At 38.3% G+C, this 26,932-nt stretch overlaps 1 protein-coding gene across 7 annotated transcripts in view; it reads left to right on the top strand.

Moving 5' to 3' along the window:
* The window catches only part of EMB2083 (AAA-type ATPase family protein), a 28,805-nt gene extending 2,551 nt beyond the window's left edge, over positions 1 to 26,254 (top strand). The window contains exons 2-14 of one of the 7 annotated variants that reach the window (XR_016174355.1): positions 398 to 570; positions 1,005 to 1,106; positions 1,213 to 1,377; positions 1,506 to 1,646; positions 1,734 to 1,892; positions 13,951 to 14,036; positions 14,277 to 14,355; positions 17,292 to 17,414; positions 17,515 to 17,571; positions 17,665 to 17,885; positions 24,743 to 24,783; positions 25,078 to 25,121; positions 25,227 to 26,254. Coding sequence is in view for 6 of the 7 variants with exons in the window: in XM_089160956.1 (XP_089017082.1) it covers positions 398 to 570; positions 1,005 to 1,106; positions 1,213 to 1,377; positions 1,506 to 1,646; positions 1,734 to 1,892; positions 13,951 to 14,036; positions 14,277 to 14,355; positions 17,292 to 17,414; positions 17,515 to 17,571; positions 17,665 to 17,883 (1,304 nt within the window). In the remaining variant the exon portion in view is untranslated. The other 6 variants (XM_089160956.1, XM_089160954.1, XM_089160959.1 and 3 more) reach the window with 6 other exon arrangements.
* Positions 26,255 to 26,932: the final 678 nt, after the last annotated feature.

Here is a 26,932-nt window from a genome sequence, read left to right as displayed (position 1 = left end):
ATATAATCTTTTTCTTTAGCTTCCCAGCTCTGGATATTTAGTTAACATTATTTGGAAGTCAAGAAGCTAATTTTGTGATGCATGAGATATAAGGTTCCAGATTAACCTAAAAGGAAATAAATTGGATATTACATAGATTCCTGAAAACAAGTGTGTCGAGTGCTTCATGAACTCTTTTATGAGGACAAATGAATTCTGTTTTATTCCTGATTCTCTTCTAATATTATTCTTCTATTTCATCCTAGTTCTTAGACATTAGAGGCTTACTGCTAGCAACATTTCTTTTGCTAGCACATTGTATCCATTAACATTCAGATTCCATCAAATTTATCACAGTGGGCACATCTTTGGTTTGTTAGCTTGGAAACATCTAATAGATGATCCATTGCTTTGTTAGGTGGCATACTACTTTGTGGCCCACCTGGAGTGGGGAAGACTTTATTGGCAAAAGCTGTAGCTGGTGAGGCAGGTGTGAACTTCTTCTCGATTTCTGCTTCTCAGTTTGTGGAAATATATGTTGGCGTGGGTGCTTCTCGTGTCCGATCACTTTACCAAGAAGCCAGGGAGAATGTAAGCACTTTTGCAACCTGTCGTTATTCTTTGTTTATTTAGTTTGGGCCTGCTCTTTTTGTGTCACACTTTCACCTGGGCTCTGGCTTGGTGGTGCATTCTGCTGATTTAATACCCAGTATCCATCCACACCATGGAATTGCTTTGCAACATCAGCAATGGACATGCTTGTGTTTCTCCATCATTTTTCCTATATTTTGTTCTCCTTTTCAGTGAATAAATAAAAGACATGATGCTGGCGTGCAACAGGTTTAGTATGGGTCTTTTGATCCCTTGCCTGCATAAATCTTTGTTCCAAAAAAGCCTAGTTCTTTTCCGTCTCAATGATTTTTCCTGTTACTGCATATGGTACGTTGCTTTCTCTTGTTTTGGATATGCTCTTATTGGAGATTCACACTCACATAGAAACAATTTTCCCTACCTTAATTCTGTAGGCACCCTCTGTGGTTTTTATTGATGAGCTAGATGCTGTTGGAAGGGAGCGTGGTCTTATTAAAGGTTCTGGGGGACAAGAACGTGATGCTACTCTCAATCAGGTTAGCAGAGGAAATTCAATATCTATGTGAATTATTATGACTTGCTTTTAGTTGTGCACATCTAATACATACTGGTGTTTCCTTGACTTTTTCAATAAATTATAAGCTCCTTGTATGCTTGGATGGGTTTGAAGGAAGAGGGGAGGTGATAACCATCGCTGCCACGAATAGACCAGATATCTTGGATGCAGCACTTGTGAGACCCGGACGGTTTGATAGAAAAATTCATATCCCTAAACCTGGCCTTATTGGCCGAATTGAGATTCTGCAGGTAGACTTTTTACAGGCACATGGATTACATTTTACTTTCCTGTCACATCTATTAGTCATCTACAGGGGATTTATATCTAGATCTCTTGGTAGTTAGTATGTAACTTATGATTTTTCCTATATTAACAGGTCCATGCTCGTAAGAAGCCTATGGCTGAGGATGTGGATTACATGGCTGTAGCTAGTATCACAGAAGGAATGGTTGGTGCAGAGCTAGCCAACATAGTTGAGATTGCTGCCATTAATATGATGCGTGATGGAAGGTCTGAGGTGCGACTTCTGAACTTGGTACTTCTATGATATAAATTCACTTGGTTTAGTAAAGGACTGGCAGAGGTTTCTTCCTAACTTTCACAGATTACAACCGATGACTTGTTACAAGCTGCTCAAATAGAAGAAAGAGGATTGCTTGATAGGAAGGAGAGAAGCCCAGAAATGTGGAAGCAACTAGCTCTTAATGAAGTGGCTATGGCTGTTGTAGCTGTCAACTTTCCTGATCTTAAGAATATTGAGTTTGTATTGTTCTGCACTCAACTCTATTTATTCATATATTTACTCACATGTCTGTTGTCTTCCTCCAAGTTTGTAAAGGTTTCTGATACTAATATAATATGCTATTGCAAAGAGATGGCCATTAAGCAGCTAACAATGTCAATGTGATGGACAAATATGAAAAACTTCCATTATGTAAATATAATTATGTTCACAAAAAAATATTAATTATAATCATCATGCTTCTTCCTTTGCCTTTTTTTCTTATGCTTGAGACTTTGGATTGGATTTGAGGGTTTAATTCTGAGAAGAAACGAGGGCAAACCTGGTGCCAAAGGCTTCTGAACAAGCAGAGTCCAACAATTTTTGTTGGGAGGCTGTTTCAATGCCTTGACCTTGGGGTTTCAACTGTTGCAGCAAGACCTGCCCCTAAGAAGAAACTAGTTTTACTAGATAATTTATAAGATGATCTTCAGAAAATAACTTTAAGTTAACTAGTTTCTGTTTTTCCAACTTTCATCCTGATAAATTTCTGAGAAGAATAGGGAGGGGAAAAAAGGCTAAAGGTGGGTTGCTCTTGACAGAATGAGACGTGTGAAAACTGGCTTGTTATCTATATGTTGATGGCGGGAGTTGCCAGGAAATCATTGCAGCTAGGACGTGGAGAGTCTGAAAGAAGATTCCTTCATGATTGAAAAATTGCATGAGCCTTTCATGTCACACGGCTCCTAAGCATTATGAGGAAAGAGAAGGGTTCTTTTTTTCCCCCTTTTCTAGTTACCTTCCTTGCAGTGTGTATAACACTGAATCGATCTGATAGAGAAGGTTTAATTGCTATTGATGAGCAACAAGTGATTGAGCAAAATGACACCATGATAGCAGTGGGATATTGGTATAGCACCTCATCTGATGCATGGATGGGCATTCCACTCTGCTATTTTCTAGTGTGGCAATTATGGAAGATGTGAATGTGTTGACTAACTTATTGTTTCTGTGAACAAATTTTGGACTACTACTAATTGCTGTTATATTAAAGATCAGAGTGACTGTTTTCTCAGTTATGGGGCTTTTAGGAGGAGTTATTGCAAATAGAGTTGAAGGTTATAGATGAATCTTGATGAGAGTGGATGCTCGGGACTATGCTCTGTTAGTTTTTCTTTTTTGAAGATACAGCTGAGAAAAATTTGCCTTTTGATTTAGAGCGCCCCCCCCCCCCCCACCCAAAAAAAATCTGGTTCCATTTAGGTTCAATGGTAAAAGGTGCATTTTTATATAATTTTCTTACCAAGTGTCTGTTTGTTGTGTTTTAAGGATGCTGAATTGGTTTACTTGTCTATTCACTGCCTCTGCTTTGGAGGTTTCAGTCTGGTGTTGTTAAGAGGCCACATTTTAACTAGACAATGCCAGATGTAATGTAGTCAAGGTTCAGCTGAGAACCATTCTAGATTCTACAGTAGGATCGATGCAGCAGAACATCAGTTATAGGCTAATAGCAACAAACTCAACTGGGAGATTTAAGCATTCGAACCAAACAGTCTGTAGAATTTTACCAAACTCTGATCGAATCTAGCTGGTTTGGGAGAAACTTTGCTGATTTTTTTTAATCTAACTATGGTAGTTTCATCAAGAGACATGGAAAAAAAAAAAAATTCCCAGTTAGTAACTCAGGTGTTCCAGGACAAATTAGCCACTGGGATGCAGCTGAAATTGGATTCAGTACAAGATTGATGCTGGTAGGCCACGCTGATAAGTGAAGTTCTGTTGGGTAGAATTGAAGCTTTGAAGATGGAATGAAACTAGGATGTTTAGTTTTATGGAAGAAATCAAACAATGGAATGGGTGGAAGGGTAGATCACATGGACGGAATGGATTTTGGAACGATATGGCTCAAAACGCAGAAGGCCTGCAGTTGTAGCAGAGAAACAAAGCCTCATGATGGCAACATGGCTATCTGAATGGAACAAGGCAAAGGCAGCAGCTCTGATTAAGGAGGGGATTTACAGCAGTGTTAGATGCCTTCTCTCAGTGGTTGCAGCAGCTTCAATAATCCTTTTTTTCAAGGTCAATACTTACCCAATACCCTCTTCCAAACAAATGAGGAGAAAGGGCAGTAAAAGAATGCTTTTCTCCACTATGTTCTAATATAAAGCACACTAGCACAAGCCAGGAGCCCATAATTTGATGGTATATTAAGGACTGAGTTAATACGTGAGGGTTTTTCAAGCAATGAAGCTGTGACCTTTAATCTAAACAATCCTATGCCAAGGAATTAAAGATTCTCAAGATTTGACATGGTTCTGGCCAGAGAAGGAATTGATATGGTGTTGGAGGGAGCCACTACTAAAACTTCTTATGGATCTCTTCCTGACTGGGACTAGTGGTGCTGGTGCTGGGGACATGGAAGTAGTGGTGGTGGTGGTGGTGGTAGGATCATTAGGAGAAGGGTAGAGTGTTTTTCTTTTCTTTCTTTGATATGAAAATTCTACTTTGCCTATCAAATTAACCATGTCCTCATTAGGGAGCATGTGTGAAATCAAATGAAGTAGGAATTCTGAAACTGTTCCTCAGCTATTTCAGAATTTCTGTCGCTGAAACAAGGTCCAAAAAGAAAACATAATAATATTCAAAATATTATTAACTCTCTGAAATTGAAACAGAAATCATATCAAGACAGTGCTATGCTTCAGCAGTACTTGGATTGAATCCTTTTCCCCTTGAGGGACCCAGAAAATCTTTTAAAGTGCAACGGCATGGAAGACAAGTATGGCTGTGACACCGGTCACATAGAACACTGTTTTTGTTCTTATTTTTTTTTTTCGTCCTTCCATATTTCAATCTACATCATACCGAGAAAGACCAAAGTAGTGCCAATTAAACCGATGTTGTCCCACTTAGTCACAATTTTCCAGATCAATTTGATGATCCCACATTGTTCTTTGATCTTCCTCCTCAATCCGAGGGTCCTTCATCCTTGGCAGACAAACAACAGACTAACTAATTGTGTGAAGGAATCTGGAGATATCAGCCCCTATTCCTAAGAAATGCAAGCACAATAGATTCAGCCTTGATGGAAGACTGGAGCAGCCTAAAGACACCATTCCCTCCAATATATATGTGGTAGGATTGGAGGCCTGCGATTTTAAGCTAGACTACATCATGTATTAACTTGGCCACATATTTTGGGGATTATTGATGTAACCCGGAAATTTAGGGTCAGATTTTCAGGATCTTCTGAAATAGTTCCAGCACCAGATTAGGGTTTCAGCTAGGGTTTGGGATGGTTTTAGGGCTGCTGATTCTGCAGATCTGAACTACTGTTTCTGTTAAACTAGCAGTTTAGAAGCTGTTTAGAAAGGGGGGGGGGCTGGGGTTTGAAGGTTTGGGGTTTTAGGAATCCAGAAAATTCTGCAACTTCTCTTGAAGAAGATGAAGTGCAGAAAATTTCAGGCTAAGGAAAAGTAGGTTGGAGGAGGCAATTGGCTTAGGGTTTCTATTCTAGGGTTAGGTGTGACTCTAGGAAAGGAGTTTTGGGGTCTAGAGGGATTGAGGAGGTAGGGTTTATGAATATGGATGGCTGCTGCTATTGCAGAAACAGGGAGGAAAAGGGGGAGGGCTTACAGATGTTAGGGAATTGGGTAGAAGCTGCTAGGCCAGTGGGGGTAGGGAAGGGGTGATTTGCGATGGGGGTGGGGGTGTTTACAAGGTCTGAAACTGGGGGAAGGGTGGGAAGGCTGCAGACAGAGCTGGAGAAGATTAGGGTTAGGGGGGATTGGATCTCTTGCTTACTTGTGATTGCAGACTTGCTGAGAATTCTGTGCTGAATGCTTGAATCAATTAGTGAAGCTTAAAGGTAGAAGAATAGTTCTCAATACCCAGCTGCAGGCTATCCCTTAGGATCCCACAATTTCTGAATTCTTAAAACTTAACTTTATTCAATATTCCAGATTAACAATTTCAAGAAAGACTCAGGTTATTTATAGTCCACTCAAACCCAACTAAACTCAAAGATTCTTTCCTAATTTAAAACAAACTCACAATATAACTTCCAAAAGGAAATAACTCTTCCTAATTTAAGGCACCTCAAAAGAGGACTCCTTAATGGGAAATATCTCGACTCTTAAGCAATCTGACACATACTATATTTGGACTCTAAAGCCAACTCAAACTCCTTAAGATAAGGTTTTCTTGAAATTAGGAATCTTATCCTAACCTACTAACAACTCTAATTAATAATTAATTACCAATAAGAACTCAACCTTTAAGACTCTAAATTGGGAAATAAAGCTTACTTAACTAATTAGACTGGACTTGGTCACCATTAATACTCGATCTAGGGGTAAGAAATGACGACTCTACGCCTAGGATGGATTCGACTCCTCTTAGTTGGGCCTTGGGTCACGGGTGGGCTTGGGCCCTAATTGGGGGCTGGCTAGGGCTGGATACATCAGCTCTCCCCTTCTTGAATTCATTCATCCTTGATGAATAGTGGTCTTGTGCTGACCCTATCTTCATGTGCTTTGCTTGCCCTAGTTCAATGTGCTTGTAGTCCATGCATGGTTCTCCTTGTGCTGTCTTTAGGGGAATCACTAAGAGAGTATGTTTGGGGCTTCTCTGATTGGTGCGGAGAGCTAGCTTGTGTGCTTCTTCACTGAGGTTGTGAGGCAGGAGTGTGATCTTCTCACTTGTGCTTGAAAGTGCAAGTGTTCACTCTGCTGGAGTTGGCCACATCATTATCATAGAGCCAAGGTCTGCCGAAGATAATGTCTGAAAATTTCACAAGGACAATATCACACCATATTTATTCAGCATGGGAATGGAGGTTTAGTGGCACTAGGCATCTGTTGTGAACTTTCACCTTGGATTTGTTTAGGAAGACTACTTTATATGGCTCTGGGTGCTTTAAGTCTTTAGTCCAACCTTCTTAACAAAGTCTTGTAAGATAGCATTAACACTGCTACCATTATCAACAATGGCTTGTGCTTTGATAGTACAATCCCTAATCTTAGTGTAAAAGATACTACTCCTCTTCCAGTCTTTTGGCTCAGTTTCTGCTGGTAAGATCTTGGCCAACACATTAAGGTGATGTGTCCCTGTCTTCTCTTCAGTGCATGGCGTGTCTAAGCCTTCTTCCAATGGAGCATACACCTCTTCCTCTTCCTGCTCTTGGGGGTTAGAATCAAACACAGCAATTCCCTTTTTCTGAGGGCAGTCTCTGGCGTGATGACCTTTCTCATAGCTAAAAACATCTCCAAAGGTTAATGGTATTGGGAGCACTCCTGACATCCGTCCTAGGTGGTGGTGCATTAGGGCTGGTGGTGGATGTTTGGGGAGGGTAAGGTAGGGTCTTTTTTGACATCCTGACTTGCTGGTTTCTTTTGGGGTAGCAAGGCTTCAGCCCTAAGGGCTTTATCAAATAGGTTCCCTAGGTCAATTACATCAGTTACCCCATATGCTAAATGAATCTCAGGTTTGAGTCCCAATTTAAAAGTAGTCATAGACTGTAATGGGCTCTCTATAGTACCAGTTCTGGAGACCAGCTGAATATACTCAGAGGCTGTTAGGTTACCTTGATTTAGAGTGTGGAATTGCTCTTGGAGCCTAGCCTTCTAGTGTCCTAGAACTTGAAGGTATCTATTAGTCAATTCTCTTCTCATCTGGTTCTCTGCCATCTAGGTATAACTCTCTTGATCTAGTACAACACGACTCCCTGGCTACACCAATTAATTTTGTTTTGGCCAGCTGCATCTTCCTTTCTTCTGTTAGGTCATACCAATCAAAGTAGTCATCAAGTGCTGCACTGCAGTCATTGAATACCTATGGATAAAGGGTCCCATTGAAATCCTTCAATTCGAGCTTTACCTTGTGATGATCTACTCCCCTTCTTGGCTCTTGTCCTCCATTGAAGTATGCCCTCGTATAATCTTCAAAGGATTGGTGGGTGGGGTACTGGCTATCTTCTTGGTGGAACTCTGTCTAGTTTATACCTACCTTGGACATACCTTTCATAAAGTGGATTCTCATACCTAGACTAGACTCTCTGGTGTAGCCATTCCTTTCCCTTGATCTCCGAGGATGGTCGTACTCTGGATCATCTCCCCTATACCTTCTTGCACTTCCTTCTTCACCATGTGGAACATATACTTGTGAGTTCAATCTAGGGGGTGGAGGAGGTGGAGTAGGTGCTCAGTCAGCTGTTGTGGATTGCTCAAGGGAAGTGACTCTATTTTTCATTGCTGTGAACTGTGTAAGTAGGTCTTGTTGGGCCTTCAGAATCTGCAGTCTCAATTCTGAATTTTCCATGGAACTTAGGAACTCAAATAACTGCTGGACTGTAGGCTCTGATACCACTGATGTAACCCCGAAAGGGTTGGATTTTCAGGATCTTCTGAGATAGGTCCAGCACCAGATTAAGGTTTTGGTTAGGGTTTAGGATGGTTGTAGGGCTGCTGACTCTGTAGATCTGAACTATTGTTGCTGTTAAACTAGTATTTAGAAGCTGTTTAGAAGAGAAAGGGGCTGAGGTTTGAAGGTTTTAGGGTTTTATGAAATCCAGAAAATTCTGTAACTTCTCTTGAAGAAGTAAGTGCAGAAAATTCCAGGTTAGGGGAAAATAAGTTTGAGGAGACAATTGACTTAGGGTTTCTATTCTAGGGTAAGCTAAGACTCTAGGAACGGAGTTTTGGGGTCTAGAGGGATTGAGGAGGTAGGGTTTTTGAAGATGAATGGCTGCTGCTATCGCAGAAACAAGGAGGAAAAGGAGGAGGGCTTGCGGATGCTAGGGAAGTGGGTAGAAGCTTGCTAGGTCAGTGGGGGAAGGGGAAGGGATGATTTGTGATGGGGGTGGGGGTGGGGGTGTTTACAAGGTCTGAAACTGAGGGGGAAGGGGAAGGGTTGATTTGTGATGGGGTGGGGGTGTTGACAAGCTCTGAAACTGAGGGGGAAGGGATGGGAAGGCTGCAGAAAGAGCTGGAGAAGATTAGGGTTAGGGATGGGATCTCTTGCATACTTGTGATTGCAGACTTGCTGAGAATTCTGTCCTGAATGCTTTGAATCAATGAATGAAGCTTGAAGAATGAAGAATAGTTCTCAATACCCAGCCGCAAGTTGTCCATTAGGATCCCACGACTTCTCAATTCTCAAAATTCAACTTTATTCATTATTCCAGACTGACAATTACAAGAAAGGCTACGAGTATTTATACCCACTCGAACCCAACCAAACTTAAAAGATTCTTTCTTGATTTAAAACAAACTCACAATAAGGCTTCCAAAAGAAAATAACTCTTTCCTAATTTAGGCACCTCAAAAGAGGACTTCTTAATAGGAAATATCTTGACTCTTAAGAAAATTGACACATACCATATTTGGACTCTAAAACTGACTCAAACTCCTTAAAATAAGGTTTCCTTGAAATTAGGAATCTTATCCTAATTGACTGACAACTCTAATTTGTAATCAGTTACCAATAAGAACTTGACCTCTAAGACTCTAAATTAGGAAATAAAACTGACTTAACTAATTAGATTGGAATTGGTCACCATTAATACTCGATCCAGGGGTAGGAAATGACCACTCTACGCCTAGGATGGATTCGGCTCCTCTTAGTTGGGCCTTGGGTCACGGGTCTTGGGCCCTAATTGGGGGCTGGCTAGGGTTGGATTCATCAATTATTCAAGTCTGCCAAGAGGGAAACTGGACTGAAGTCTTAGGCTGATCTGATTGAATTCTCTTCTAGAAATTCAGTTTCTCTTCTGGAAATTCAGTTTCAGGTTTGAATTTTCTACATCTTTTAAACCCAAGAATTGTATCACCCCTATATTTTGAAGCCTTAGTTAATTAATTTATGACTGATTTCTAAGGGGTGGGTTTTGTTTACTTTTTGGTGATTGGATTGTCATATTGGACCCTGTTGTGAGATTAGGTCTTATGGGTAATTGAAGATTTGTTCTTGCATTTCGTGAGTTGTTAGGTAAGAACAACACCAGCATAACACCAGTCCCACATTTGCAAGCTCAAACACATACGCACCCAGCTCTGCATGTGACAACATCTTGTGGTAACACTATCAAGTGGTGTCAAGGGGCACAACCCATTACTCTGAGACAAGGTGGTCATGTATTCCAAAAAATACCAAGTTCCGATTATATTTCAGAAATTTGACCAATGAGCACCAAGTTTTGACCAATTTTAACCAATTCCATCCAACCCAGTTCAATATTTTCAACTAATTCCAACAGGTTTTGACAGTTTTTATATTTTCAACAAGTTTTCATCATCCAATTATATGTTGACTTTTACTGCAAAGAAATTATCTGCTTTTGACCTGGTTCCAACCTAATTTTGTTCCTGGCTGGTTGAAACCTTGGTTGGGACTTAAGGACCTGTTTGATAACCACCCGGTGTTTCTGCTTCAAATAAAACCAGAAACATTTCAAGGTGTTTGTGTTTCAAGAAACACTTTTAAAGTTGTTTGATAGAACATGCTTCTGGAAACATTTCCAGTATTAGTAGACGTTTGATGAAAGTTGCTGCTTGAAAAATTTTCAGTATCAATAGTATCTATTTGTTTCATTTCAAGGAAGCTACCTTTTCCCTCTAAGTCCTCTCCAAACTCTAAGTAACTGCAATAGTACAACAATTAGCTCTCTTTACATAAAATCAGCAATAGTGACATGGGTTTTATGGGGGCAAATCAAAGAGAGACTAATTAAATTGAACTCTAATTTGAATTTATTCTTGAAATGGAGGATTAGCTGCAGAATCCATGGAGGAAATTTGAGAAGGTTGCAGAAATCCAAATTACAGAGCATGAATCTGAAACAAAAGAAAGAGCAATGCAGACTAAACTGAGGTTGAGTTCCATAAATACCTAACAAACTCTCCTACCAGCCTCATTCATAAATGGGCTCCAGTTAGAAATGGCTTAAAGAAATCAAATCTAAAGGAACTGAAGTAAGAACTGCGAATCTTTTATTTCAAAATTATTAAATGAAGCATAAGAGAAAAAGTGGAGACTCACAGCTCGAGTGCATAATATGAGTTGCAGATCTTTAATTTCAAAATATTTAAATAGAGCATGAGGGAGAAAGAGGAAATCACTCTGCTCAAGGGCAGATTTTCTGAAATACTCGTAGATAAATCATATCCCACTGATCAAACTTAGCCGTCATGTTGTATTAGGTGATTTCTGCCAACAGAATGATGATTGCCAACTTGATTCAGTAGATATTGCTGGTGGATGAACTAACAGCTTGAATAAATGATTAGAAGTGTGATGCAAGATTGCCGCTAACAGATAAAAGATGACACCTTTGGGACTTAATAGAGTAAAAAGAAGAATGCAGTGATGTCAGCAATTCCAGCGGCAGCATAGGGCATAGGGTTGCTCCCCCAAACCCTACAACCCCTAATTACTCTAGGGTATTTTGGTTATTTCTGGTAATTTTCGATGAGTCCAAGTTAGGGTTTCATTGGGTCCAACATGTAAGTAGGACCCTAGATCTACTTTTGTTTTTGAGTTTTGAGTCATTATTTGATGAGTTATTAAAGAGTCATTGTTAGTTTAGGATTCCTAGTTTGTGAAGGAGTCCTTTAGTGTTTTTCTACTTCTTGCAAGGATCCCATATCTACTCTTAGAATTCAATTTGGACTCTTCTAGAGTGAGATGTGAAGGTTCCTGGTGTGAGTTCAATTACTAAGAGTCTTAATTAGATTTGGTTTGCAAGTTAGAGTCCTAGTATGCTTTTTTTTGGAGATGGATTCCTATTATATTTTATTTCATGTAGGCTATAAGCAAGCCACTCTAGATTGTAAGGATTCTCACCAATGGTATTTTGTTCATTTTTGGTAATTTTTGATGAGTCTAAGTTTAGGTATCACTGGGTCTAGCATGTTAGTATGACCCTTGATCTACTTTTTGTTTTTGAGTTTGAGTCATTATATGATGAGTTATTAAATAGTCCTTGTTAGGGTTGGATTCCTAGTTTGTGAAAGAATCCTCTAGTGTTGTCCTACTTCTTGCAAGGGTCCCATATCTACTCTTAGAACTCAATTTGGACTCTTCTAGAGTGAGATATGAAGGTTCTTTGTATAAGTTAAATTACTTAGTCTTAATTAGATTTGGTTTGCAAGTTAGAGTCCTAGTATGTTTTCTTTTGGAAGTTGAGCCCTATTATGTTTTCCTTCATGTACGTTATAAATAAGCCACTCTGGGTCATAACAAATTAGTCTTGAGTTAGAGTAAAATCTGAGGTTGGAGGAAGAGTGGAGTGGTGGGTTCCTAGGAGGAATCCCATGCATATGTGTGATCTATTTCTGCAATTCGGCTTCAAGTTTCTCCCTTCTGTAAGCCTTTGGGAGCCATCTAACTCAAGCATTACAGCAGCTCAAGTTTTTCCCTTTCGAGTAAGCCTAAACCAGCCCCTCCCCTCCCCCCTTCCCCATTCCTATCTCCTGTGCAACCCTCCACCTTCCCCTTCTTCCTACGGCACCCTCCCCTCTTGATCCCCTAATTTCCCATCCCATTACCTCCCTTCTCCTTTTAGTAGGATTGCCCCTCACCCCTCACCCCTCACCCCTCACAAAGACCTTCATTATATTACTTCTAAAATCCTGCACTTCATCATCTTTCTTGAATTTTCTGCTACTCATCCATCTTCACTTAAACCATAAAACCTAGTATCACCTAAACCTTCAACCAATCTCTAAACCCTCCTAGGATCAACATCCTCAACATCAACCCTACCTTCGACCTCAATCCAACCCTAGCCAACATCTCTAGATTCCTAATCCGAGTAGGATACTGATTTTGAAACCCCTTAGCCCTTCAGAAATAAATCTGAAATTATGAAATATTAATAGCAGCTCTATTTCTAACCTAGCCTAACCCTTGAAACCCTAGATTCCTTTGAAACCTAACCCTAATTACAATTTTAGATCTGAAACTATAATTACAGCAAGGTTTCAAGCCTTAAACCTACACACTAAAGACCCTAAGCCTGGCCGAATCCTCTATATCTCTAACCTAACCCTTACAAACCCTGTATTCATCTAGAACCTATCTGCTGAAAGGCCATTACAGCCCTAGAAGACTTGATTCTCAGGGAAGAGGATCTTGGAGTTAGCTTGATTCGAGGGCCATATTCAAGCAATTAAACCCTAGAATTTGGTTCATAGCATGCATGTTGGTGCAAATTTGAAGGACGTGCAAGTAAGCATAAAAAACATCTGTTCAAGGCTTGTGGAAAATGGAAACCCTAGGTTTCAAATTGTTGGCTTAATTTCCCCTCAGCTTCCATATACTCTATCCCATAATCTAACACAGAGACAAGTTGGTCAATTAAAGTTGGTAGAATCAGATAGGGTAATTGATCGATTTGTCTCTTTTTGTTGGTGATGATCGGGTTCTTTACTCTTTAGCTCATGTTGGAACTTCTATTAGTGCTCTGCAATGGAAGCCTTGTCCTGTTTTAGAGTTAAATCCAATGTTATGTTTTAAAAGCAAAATGACCAGTGATACCCGTCTTATTGTGTTTCACCTAAAACACCGCAGAACCTTTTTGCTTCAAGAAACATATGAAACAACAAATAGTTGTGTCAAATTTGCTTCTTGAAGGAAAAATAGGCATAAATTTCTGTTTCTGATTAAAAAATAACCTAAAATGGAGCATGTTTATCAAATGGTTTTCCACCAAAATTTTTGTTTTTTGAAGCAAGAAATGCTAGAAACAGCTTCTGGGTGGGTTATCAAATGTTTTGGCTCTACCCATAAAAATCCTGACTTAGTAATACATGTCAATGTTACACCAAAAAAAGGGCTTGTCACCAATTGATTCTTTCCTTCCCAACCAATGAGAGGTGGAGAGGGATGTCTTTGCAAAGCTGAGGTCATCTTTACTTTGTGTTATCTGCTTATGTCATTATTTATTCATCTTTGTGTTCCACAGTAGATTTTTGAGGCTTTTGGCTTCATCATATCTATCACTCTGCAGTTTGATTTCTTGTCAGTATCATTACTCCTCCCAATTTTATGGTTGTTAATTGTTGTACAAGTGCTTAGATGGGATATTTATTGTATTGTGTAGATCACAATTGCACCTAGAGCTGGCAGAGAACTTGGCTATGTTCGAGTTAAAATGGATCACATGAAATTCAAGGAAGGAATGCTTAGGTATGAAACTTTCTGCATGCCATAGTGTTCTTTCATTTTCAAGATGTTTTCTTAACATAGAAACTAAATTGAAAACAGTTTTAATAGTCAAGCAAGCTATTACAGGGAACCTAAACTTAAATAAGATATATGCTTAAGCTTTTGTTGCACCCTATGGTTTGAATTCTTTCTTTTCTTGTGATGTCATGCCTGCACAAGGAAAGCATCTTCATATTATTTTTTGTATGACTTTCAATACAGCCGGCAGTCTCTCTTGGACCATATTACTGTTCAACTGGCTCCACGTGCAGCAGATGAGATCTATTATGGTGTGGATCAGGTAAGCTAATTAGGGTCTTTGTTACTTCAATTGTTTGATAATAAATACAAGGGACATATTTCATGCACAGCTTGGAAAGCCATCATGTGATGGTGGGGGGGGGGTTCAAGGAATAAATTGGAGGGGTGTGTTTAATGGGTTATGTCTTTTTGACTCCATGTGAGAGTGGGACATGACCATGCGTTAAATCTTTGCCCTTAATTGTATCTTTCAATTGTATTTGAAGGGATATCTGGTAGTATATTTGGGCTACAACACAGTGTTTACATAGTTGCTTTAGCAGCATATGGAGTTTCTCTAGCTATTTTTGTACTCTTATTTTCACGTCCTAATAAACATCAGGAATTTTGTTTGTCAAGAATCTGAAGATGAGGTAATCTGTCCCAGTCTTTATAATGCGAGTCTCTTCTATGAATTGCCCCTGTTAGCGATTAGACCTGTGCTACATTCCGAAAGCAAGCTCCTGCTGCTCATTTGAAACACAACTACTGCCAAGGGTATGCTTTTTCGTGAATCATCATTAAAAGATCTGTATGGAGTTTTAATGTGGAAAAAAAAAAGAGAGGAAGAAAAGTGAGGTGAAAGACAGACGGGCGTATCGTTGGTTTTTGTCACACTGTAGCTTAGCTTAGATGTGGCTTCCAAAGGCAAGGGTTCTGCACTTCAGAATTTATTTTGGCTCAAACACTTAGAATTTTGATAACCACTTGTGCTTGTTTCAACGACAACTGTGCCAGAAACTCGTTTGCAAAATAAAAGTAATCGCAAGTGCACGATATTATGTAGCTAACGGGTCGATCTTAGGGAGATATACCACTTTAAAACTTAACATTTTAATGGTAACACCTAACACGAGAGTGCAAGGATTCAATATTTTAACTAATTAATTCAATTAATCAGTAGATCTAAATAAGTGGTCTTAATAGATACATCTAATGTGATCGATCGAGAATAAAAATGAAGCAGATATAAACCTAACCATTCATCATCTAATAAAAAAAAGCATAAATAAATAAAGGCAAGAATAAAAGATGTGAACAATAAAAATAAAAAATAAAAATAAAGAAAAGGGAGTTGATCTGAATGCCAGCTTTAGATTGAGGGACATGAATATAACTAAGATGACTTTGATTTTGGACCCTTTGCTGTAGCTTACAGTCCACTAATCGGGGGAACGGATATTAAAGAAAAAGAAAATGCAAAAAGTAGATAACAAAACAAATAACAAAGCAATAAATAAAAAAGGGAAACCTTAACTAAAGAGTGACACGATTGTAGGCATCTTTGTTCAAGGACCCAAGGGGATAGGGAAACAATAAATAAATACTGAAAAGTAAATCCTAAGTTAAGAATATGGAGAGGTAGACAGAAGTGGGAATGGAGAGAGGAGAGGAGATTACTGACGAAAGCTACTTACTTGCATCCTTGAATAACAAAAATAACCTTGAACGATCGATTCGAATCTCAACCAATCCTAACAACCAGATCTGGAATGATCCAATCTGCAATTGCTAGACCCAGAGAAAAACAAATCCTCTTGGAAATTGAAATTGGAAACTTGAAGCTTGAACTCGAAATTGAAATTGAAATTGCATTTATTGAAAGAAAGAAAATACACTTGCATAAAAGAAACTAAATAACTTGAATAACTATTGCATTATGTAGAAAAATTAAACCTAAACATTGAATATAAAAAAATTAGAACCCCACAGAGCAATCAAAGAACTAGAGAAAACCTGAATAGACTAAAGAGAAAAGAAGTGTAACTTAAGGCTAAGTCTAAGAGGAGAGGGGTATTTATAGGAGTTGATGAAGGGATTAAAAATAAGAAAATAAATAATAAATAACAGTAATAATGATAGTAATAATAGTAATTAACAAAAGAGTGAAATAGCAAAAGAAGGAAGGAAAATAAAACAAATAAAGCAAAGACCTTATGAGAGAGTGAGAGAGAGAGAGAGAGAGAGAGAGAGAGAGAGAGAGAGAGAAGGGGGGGGGGGGAGCTATTAAAGGGGAAAAATATTGAATTAGAAAAATGTGGAGAACAAAGAGGGAGGAAAGAGAGGGAAAAAAGAATATATTTTTAAGAAAAGAAATGTGAGTTAATTAAAGAAAAAAATAAAATAGTAAAGTAAAAGAAATAGAAAGTGGGGAGAGAGAAAAATAATCAAGAAATAAATAAAATTTAATAAAATAAAAATATTCTAGAAAATCGATGGAAAAAATAGAAACCAGAATCTTTGACTACTTGTGGGCCCCATATAAACACCAATATTTTTTCTATTTCAATTACAATAAAGTAAAATAAAATAAAAATCCTAACTAATCTTAGCCGTACATCAAAATTGGCTTCTTTATTTCTAAGATATTCTTGGAGTTGGTCCATAATCGCATCTTTAGCCCATCATGCTCCAAGTGAGGCCCTTTTCGCACTTGAGAATTTGAATTTGACCTCTTGACGTGTAAAATTGCATGTTTCATACCCAAAACTCCAAATATTTGCTGAAGTCCTAAAAAATCCTAAAATCTGCAAAAAGCAACATAAAACCAAAGGTAGCTCTGCTCTTAAATGTATAAAATGCATGCTTTATGCCCTAAGATTTCACACATAAATGTGCTCATCAAGTGTAGATGTTAGTGAATAATAACCTCTTAAAGTTAATTATTCACATAATACCAGTACTAGAAATTCCATTACCCTTGAAGTTGTTGAAGTGCAATCCTATAAGAGGAGCCATGGCCCCATCTGTTGTACATCATCTTGCATTTATTCTTTTTATGGTCTAGTAATTTGACTCTTGACTCTAGGATGGTTTTTTTTTGGTTTGCATTAATTCGGATTTCTAAAGATTTAGTAATTTTCTCGCCATCTTGTTTCGTTAATCTTTGGCTACCATGATGTACTTGAGGTCTTCTAATCTCATCAAATATTGCAGTTGAGCACAATTTGGGCAGAAACAGCAGATAATGCCAGGTCGGCTGCACGGACTTTTGTTCTCGGTGGCCTATCTGAGAAACATTATGGGTTATCTGACTTTTGGGTTGCAGATAGAATCAATGTAGGGTTACTGCTTTCATTGTTATTTTCTGTATGGTGTTGCATAAAGTAGCAGATACCTTTCAGTGTTGATGACTTGAAACCTTTATTGTTAATCTTAGGAGATTGATTTGGAGGCCTTACGCATTCTTAACATGTGTTATGAACGTGCAAAAGAGGTATCCTTATTAATGTGGAAGAAGCTTTGTTTAGTAACCATAAATGAGATATTTAGCTAGATTGACCACCATATTCCATGTGTCATGCTTCAGATACTAATGCGAAATCGAAAGCTCACAGATGCTGTGGTTGATGAGCTTGTTCAGAAGAAAAATCTCAGCAAGCAGGATTTTTTTCGCTTAGTTGAGATGCATGGCTCCCTTGAACCAGTTTCGCCTAGTATAATTGACATCAGAAGCACGAAGCGCTTGCAGTTCCAAGAAATGATGATGAGCAAAAAGGGAGTAGCGGATGAACGGAGCAACATATGAAGGTACATGGAAAACTCTTTTTTAATACAATTTTTCTTATGAAGCCAGAGAATCGAAGAGAAGTGAAGAGATTGGAGAGAAAGGGGGGACATTAGAAACTGAACTTGATGACTAAGCTGTTCCCCCCAAAAGCTTTGTTTATACTAAAAACAAATCACAAAGATTCCTAATCAGGAATAATAAAATTAGAAGTAAGTAGTAACACAACCAGGAAACATACCTGGGTCTAATTCTAGACGTACTAGGATCCCTAGCATATTGCTCATTTAGGTGGAACATTCCTTCTATTGAGCTGCATAATGTGTCCCTGGAATATAAATAACACTCTCCAATAAGCTGGAGCATACAATCACCAGGCCCAGCTTGGAACAACCTTGTTGAAAAGTAGGGCCAAACAGTGGTTCGGTAAACATATGCCTGAGCTGATTTGTAGACAAAACAAGAAATCAACCTTGTCCTTTTCATTACATCTCTAAGAAAACGACAATTCAACTACAGTTCAGTTGCTTGGTTCTTTCATGAAACACTGTATTGTTTGCACTATAACTAGCAACTTGATTATCACAAAACATCTTCATTGGTTGACTAACTGGAAATCTCATATGCTGAAGCAGTGATTCAACTATGGCATGAGCCGTAGCTTGATACTCGGCTTCAGTAGTAGATCTAGCCACAGTAGCCTACTTCTTGCTTTTTAAAGTAATTAAATTACCACCCACAAAGGTACAATCATTGTACTAAATTTTGTGAAATCTCGCCGAAATTTTGGCAGATGTTAGATAATTTCGACCTCACAGAAAAGAGATGGTTGGTCAAAATAAAAATGGACCAAAACTCTGAAATTTCAGAAAATTTTGAATTTTTCCCCTTAAATCTTGAAATTTTGGAAATTTCAGTTGAGATCTCAGGAATTTTTGAGGTTAAGTGTGGCTCCCACTCAAAGGGATGTACTGAATCATCTTTCATTGACATTTTCTCCTAGCCAACCGACCAGCTATTAATGCTACCAGTGGCATCATGTGACTTGTATCACCAATTAACCATGGATTAGGGTTCAACAGTACACTACCCATTAAGGGTGAATACTAACCACCAGTTTAGGTAACTATTTTTGCAATGTGATCATTTAAATGTGCTTAGCCTAAAATAGTTTTTCCATGAATGTGAATTTATACTTCAACAATGTTTAGATGTGTGAAAAATACATTTGGATTCAACCACCTACAAGCAAGCATGTTTTTAGCAAGACTAAACATCAATATGCGTTTATAGGCCTTAAATAGACTGCTTAAGAAGAATTAAATCAAACTCAAAAAATGGCTAAATCCAATTAAACACACCACCAAAATCTAGCAGACTTTGTAATAGATTAGGTGAGAATTCGATTGACATATCGATCCTACTGAGATACTAAGAGACGAGACAAGATCTTGAACGTTTGGTACAATCAAGGTTCTCAAGGCGACCAAAGCAGTTGGGGCTCCACCTAGGTGATTAGGCGCCTAAGCGGCAATAAGGTGACTGAAGTGGTTGGGTCAAATTTTTTCAATACGACTACTTTTAAGCTGATAAATTCCTATTACAAGCTAAACAAACATTCAAGAATGACATTTATCTAAAAAAAAAGCATTCAAGAATCATAATTATGAAAGATTATTAAAAAAGAACACAAGCATAAGTTCATCTCATCAAGCATCATAACATATGACTATAAACTATATCAAATTATAAGTATGAAAATGAAAGTTGTAATTTTACATTGATTCCCGATTCCGAAATGACTAAAAGAAAAAATATTATTATGTACAAAATGTCAAAAAAGCGACCGTTTTGGCGTCTAGACGGCAATAAGGTGCACATGGCGACAAAGTGGAAGCAATTAGGTGAAAAAAAGGGGGGAAAAACTGCATGTTAACAAAGCGGTTCAAAACAAGGCGGTTGAAAAACCGCCTTGCCGCCTAGGCAGACACTTTGACTACCATAGGTACAATAACCAGTAGTAGGTCATCTATCACCATAGGCACCATCTCATCAGATCAACACTCCATTGGGTTGACAAAGAAGCTCTTTACCGGGCCTCCTTTTAACACTTGTTTTATGTACCGGACCTCATTCCTTTTTTGGTGATTGCTTAAATCGACTGATGAATCTAATAAGAAAAGATACATCTGATTGAAAAACAGTTAAGTTTTACAACCAATCTTCTGTACTGGTGTAGATCTTCAGTATTTCAGTCTCACTAAAAACGAACATTTGATGAACCTCCACGGGAGCATGTACCAGTTTAGAAGCTAGCATTGACTTCTAGTCTTAGACAGATGGTTCGGAGCGTATTTTTTTGAAAATTGAGATAGACTAAATGTTTTCTGGTATTTAAAACCTGAACAACAATAACAACAAAAACAACAAAAAACTTAGCCTTATTGCAACTTAATTGTGTCAGCTTCATGGATCCAATCAAAATGAAGCAGGGAAAACTAAGGTCTACACAAATAGGGGGAATAAGAAGATGGGAAGGGATAGGGGATGGAAGAAAGATGAAATATTGGAAATGAAAAATGATTAGTGAACATTAAAAAGAAAATGAAGGATGAAGTAAGAGTAAAGAGCACGTGCTAGCAAGCTAGGACAATCTAGTCAACTGATCTGTGCTACATGGATACTTGCCCTCTAGCAGGCTCTACCTGAGGTTGTTCTTGGTTCAAGATTGTTACAGATAAGGACCCTGTAACTAGCAAGAGAGAAGGGAGAATCTGAGAAGAAGAGCAGAGAGAGCTATTTCAGCCTGAAGGGATATTGGTTTAATTTCTCCCTTAATCACAGGCCTCTAATTTATTAAGTTTAAACTTCAATAAAAAGACAACTTTGCCTCTAATTAGTGATGGCAGAATACAAAGAATAAACCGATGAAATAACCCTAAACTAGTCAAGAAAGACGAGGATCAAAAGGCCCTTTGTTGTTGCCGCTAGAACACGAAGTTCCTGCAGGAATTCAATATTCCTGCCACTGCAGGACTTCAACACTTCCCCTCAAGCTAAAGTATACAAGTCACCCATGCTCAGCTTGGTACAATTAATACAAAAGTAGGAGCGAGTAGTCCCTTGGTAAACATGTCTACCAACTGATCAGAAGAGGACACAAAGGGAGTGACAATTAGCTTTTTCATCACAACATCTCTGATAAAATGGCAATCCACCTCTATATGTTTGGTGTGCACATGTAATACAAGATTAACTTACTATTGAACCATAGTATGCCTAGGTTCAGGTGGGGCCCACATCATGAGATCCCGGCTAGGGCATGTGACAGTTCCTCACTGTCATCAACCTGTTATTTAAAGTCATAATTTACCTATATATAGCACATCGTTGTCAAAGTGTCCGCCTACGCGCCAAGGCCCAATTTTTGGGTCAGGTGATGCCTTGGTTTTCGTTGCCCTCTATTGCCTTGCCTCGCTTTGTCACCTTGACAACCATGATGTAGAAAAATATATATATGAAGATAACTTAAGCAACTTATTTGACGATGAGACTCTTTACACATAGACTCTTTATCATAGATCTTGAAACTTGTTAACATTTGGAATGATGAGCTTTGTAAGCTCAATAAGTGATATAGTTTGTCATGCAAAATAAGTAAAGTGAGTTATACATACAATACATTACCAAAGTTCTCTGAAGTAAAATAATTTTCATCACATTTTTGCACCCACGTCAGGTTTCATTTTCTTTCTCTCCCTCTCCCTCTCCCTCCTCTCTCTTTTCTTTTTTATTTTTATTTTATTTTATAAAATAACCTTAGACCTAAGCTTTACTGGTAGTTAAGATAGTCTAAACCACATAGGTGGCAGCCATCTCAATCTCAGTCTCAGTCTTGAGGGTTCCCACTTGGAAATCCCCTTTCCAGTCTCTTGGCACAAGGTCATGTACCCTCCATAAGCAATTATCATTGGTTTAGTCTCTTATCTTTTCACTTCTCAGTCTTGCTTCATGCCTTCTTGTTTGGGTACAACAAGTATCAGATCTTAGAAAAGCTGTGCCATAGCCTTTTCTGCATTTTTTATTTTATTTTATTTTTTATGGGTTCATTTCCAATCCTACGTTTTTATGTCCGTTTTTGTTAAGCCATAACTCAGCCTTGCTTGTACATGGGCTTAACGTAGTTCACACAATCACCAATACAAACTCCACATCTAAATGAAGAAAACATGTGAATTTGGAACTTAGCAATTACATGCATTGAGCCTTTTTGCTCCCTTTTTTTTTTTTTTCCAATTTAGCAATCCAAGGATACAAGCAACATTCCCATTCAAGTATTTCAGTCATCACACAATACATCATTCGAACCCATACAACAACCATGGTAGAGATCTCGCCCTCGAGCGAGATCGCGCCTCCTTGAAAAATCGAGGTCTTGACCATCTCGGCGAGATCTCGGTCGAGATATACAATTTTTTGGCGTTAACTCGGTGGCCCATCTCGGTGGATTTTAGGGTCCCAATTGGTTGAAACTTGGTATTTAGCCTATTTAAGGCCTTTTGAACACATTGGTGGCCTTGGATTTGTCAGAAAACAACCCTATGTATGATTTCTAAGTCTACCCGTAGTGTGAAACCGAAATGTTGTAGGATTAGGGAATGTAAGGTTATGCAACATGTAATATAGTACCTATAAGGCAGATAAATGAAAAGCAAGTGTATCAAATGCATCAAACAACCTTAATGTTATCAAAATACCATCCATATGAGTATCACAATCTCAATTTTCAAGAATAGAATAATAAAATTATACAACCATTACAAGTTCTATATAAGTCATTAAATCATAAGTTATATGACAAGTAGAGAATGATTGATCTTCCTTCGATGTTGTAGATGTGCCAAAAGTAGTTGCAAGTGGAAATTCAGCTGAAATCCACACAAAAAAGGCAAAAATTGAGAGTTCCAGCTAGATCTAAGGAGAGATATGGCGAGATATAGTGAGATATAGTGAGATATGGCGAGATATGGCAAGATCTCGAGCGAGAAATCCCAACTCTCTGATCTTGACCTTCATCTCGTCTCGCCAATGTGAAAAAATGAGATATCTCGCGAGATCTTGCGAGATCTCCCACCATGAAAACAACACAATATCAACAAGCCTTGTCCCAACTAAATGGGTTTGGGCTACATGGGTTCTTTCCTTCCAATCAGCTCTGTTTAAGGCCATACTGTATATAAGACCTAAGCTATGCATATCCTTTCTCAACACTTCTCTTAAGGTTATCTTAGGCCTACTCCTAGCTCTTCTAATTCAATCCCATGATATATAATTTTTTAATCCCCGCTCAAGCGACATCGCATAATACACTTTAATTAGTTGCACAAGTAGTGGAAATAAGATCACTTGTTCTACAAGTAGTCAATACCCATTTCTTGAGTTGTACCACTCATGTGCATCAAACATATTAGACCATATCATTTACCTGTTCTTCTTGGGTACATTTCTTTTGATCCAAAATTAATTGAAGCCAGCACTTCATTAGAGCTCATGTCCTACAATATATTTATTCCATTTATAAAACCCACTGTCTAGGTGGGAGGTACTAAAAACCAATGTTTCTTTGATTTTAATGGAAAATATTAGTACTTAACCCCCTTTATATTCAGACCATGAAAACAAAGCTAAAAGCTGCCCAAGTGAAGCGCCAAAAACTCTTGAACCACTTACTTGTGGAGCTGCCAGCAAAGGAATAGCGTAAAGGTCCTCAACAGCTTTTAGATAAAGGGATACATGTTACGAAATCCTTACTAACATTCACTCACACGGAGTCCTTGCTAGCTAGTAGTGAAGCCAATGAAGCCTCTTTTGCTGGTAGAGCTCAAATCTGATTTAAAGATGACTTCTACCTCTTATGAACCAAAGAACACACTTGAAGATATAAAAGCATATGGAGTTCATAATTCCTCCAAAGTACCTCGAGGACAGCCCCCCTTACACATATGATTACATTCCTTGATATAAGGAGCTGCCTGAATTTGGCTATTGCTAAACACGGATATTTAGAGCATGAAGATCACTCCTTCAATTTTCAAAATTTGAGGATGAATTTTTCCTAAGGAAGGGAGAGCTGATGTAGAATCAAAGGCTGGAAAGAAGAAAACCATGGAACCGGGGCCTCGTAGACCAGCAGCGGACCAGGCCAGCTCAAGCCATCCCATTCAGTCCAGATGGACTTCTGGCCAAAAAGAGGGCAAAGCATTCACATCTCTCTTCATGTGAAAAATGTTAGCCCATTATTTGGCATATTGGGAATATTAGCAGAGGATTTTGTGGGGACCAAAAGTAGATTACACGAAGATTTTATTCTTGGGAGATTCAAGACCTTACTTTAGTTTCTATGTTAGTTATTGATACATGTCTTTAGAATATAAGCCTAGTAGTTTCCAAATTTAATTAGTTTCTATTTCCATAGGATTCTATTGTCAATATTACCAAGTTATTACTTCAGTCTCTTAAGTTTATATTTCCGGTAAACCTTTATCCAAGCAATAAATAGGCTTTTACATTGCGATAGAAGGAAGGCTTCAGAGAAATCAAATTCGCAAGCCATGTTCTCACTGCTTATGGAGGAATTCATGTTCAACAGTTGAGATAGCTGCCAGTGAGAGACCCAGGGCTGAGACAGCCCATCTGTCTATCTCTTTTTTCTATTCTTTTTCTGTGAAAAACATACCCAAAAAAAGGTTCTTGTTATTATATTTTATCTTGATTATTGTATTGATCTGGTTGCAATTGATCTCTTTCTGGTTTTACTGGTTTGAGGTCGACTTTTGCATCATCAAAATCATGCAGTTCTCTGGTTTTTATTTTTTTTCAGCTGATGAGAGTTTCTGGACCTGGGCCCAACTACTCTCCCAGGTACCGACATACATCACTACACACACGCACTGGCTCCTATGCCAAAACTATGCATACTTGCTTAGGCACAAACAATAATCAAGAACTAATTTTCAGAATTTGTAATGTTAGCCTATTGCGTCATGAAGTCTTCAAAAATTAATTGTCTTTTTCCATTCTCTTTCCTTTTCTGGAAGCATAGTTGGTGCTCAAATAATTAGTCAGCAGGTTAGTTAAGCAGAGAAATTATAATTGCCATTTAGATCAATGAGCTTTTTCAGATGGTCTTTGATTCCGGTTTTTCCAAATTTTCAGTTTGTTGGGTATGGGATGAGAGTTGGCTAAAATTATTTTGTCAGGTCCTTCCTTTCTCCAAAATTATGTTCCTTCAAAGATGTTGCTCACAATCTTAGACTGCTTTTGTAGTTTTCTCAAATCATAAGTAATTCCTTCCATTTCTCCAGGTTCAGTTGCATCTGTCATTTTGATATTGAGATTGTGATTCAATGAAAATATCCTTCCAATTCCCATGGAAGCTCTTATGGTGCAAAGTCTTGATAAAATTCAAGAGACTTGCAGGTGTACCTTGATGATGTCCAAGGAATTTCTTGGAGTCATCTTAACTTGAGGATTCAGCACCGTGCACCCAGAAACAGTGGAAATATGAAAGAAACCTTCTAGTTTTTACTTTTCTTTTTTTATTTTTGTTGGGTTAATTTTTTGTGTTCTGTTAGGAGTAAATATTTATGATGTGATCTGGATCTTGTAGCAGATCACAGCTAATGTGAAACAGACCCTTCAGCATCAATCCTGTGACCTTAGTCAGATGTTTTTATGTTGTTATGTGATTGCTGCTTCCCATTTTGAAAAGAATTGTCTGTGTCTGTTTTTAGGAGCAGTTATTTGTTTGAGGAAAGTTGTAATGTTGACTCAAGGTAAATTCACTTCTCTTTCTTTTTTCTCTATAACCTGGATATTTTTTTCTTCTCCAACCATGCTTCTGTGGTGTAGTTTTGCTATTTGCCAAATTCAAATATAACAGGTAAGCTATAACATCTCAAAGGCAGTACAACTGGAGCACTTGGCTCCGGAGGAGGGCCAGTGGAGGTCTTTAAACAGCTTACATGAACCAGCCAGTAGAAGTCTTTAACCCTGTCCAACACTAGAAACGGTTGGGAAGTGTCAGGTTAGAGATATCCACAAAAATCTGAAGTTCAGTTAACTGGTTGGATCATGCTTCAATGGTGTGTCTGATGTGGTGCCCGCCGTTGGATGCACTCAATGTGGATTTCATAAAATCCCTGCTACTCAAAACACCATATGCACATTCAACCAACTTAAGTGAAAAAAAACTGATTTTTCTTTAAAAAGAACCAAACTATGTTTTGAGCGGTTGGGATTTAATAGAATCCAGTGTACATCCAATGATGGACACCACCATGTCACACGTACTACACAAGTAAGCTCCTAATTATTGCAACTAGGTAGGTAGGCTGTAAGGTGGCAGGTAATGAAAAGATTTCATGTTGACTTGGGTGGTTAATCTGCCAGCACATTTTTTGGCAACAACCGTCACAGGACGTGGAAGGAGGGGGGGGGCCCGGGGCCCTAGGCCTAGGGATTGGGGAGGGTAGATGTAGAGGGACGGAGATTCGAAATCAAGACCTCTTCAAACCTCTTCATCATTGTGCCAGAAGTTCATCCACGACACACCAGTTAGATCTCAACTAATTTCAAGAAGGGAAATGATCTGGCTACTTTTAATTCTTGTCCTCCTATTGAACTACTTTGGTGTGGAGGGTAGATGTGGAGGGACGTATATTTGAAACCAAGACTTCTTCGGACCTCTTCATCATTGTGCTAGAAGTTTATCCACAACACATACCAGTTAGATCTCAACTAATTTCAAGAAAAGAAATGATTTGGCTACTTTTAATTCTTGTCCCCCTGTTGAACTACTTTGATGGTTTTGATTTAAAAAAAGGTTAAAAATAAAAATAAAAATAAAATAAAAAAAACAAATAAAAGAAGAAGGGAGGAAACTAGTAATTAGATAATATAGAAGATAAAAGTGGAAACTGGTGGGTTTGATACCATAGTGCTGCATATTGGTAGACAGTCGAATCGAATACTTCTATCCCATGTAGGATCCATGAGTAAAACCCTTAGA

This window comes from Hakea prostrata, chromosome 7, assembly GCF_041222555.1.
Source record: "Hakea prostrata isolate BN-2017 chromosome 7, UWA_Hpros_2, whole genome shotgun sequence".
Classification (NCBI taxonomy): Eukaryota; Viridiplantae; Streptophyta; class Magnoliopsida; order Proteales; family Proteaceae; genus Hakea; species Hakea prostrata.
This window is presented reverse-complemented; position numbering and strand designations above follow the sequence as displayed.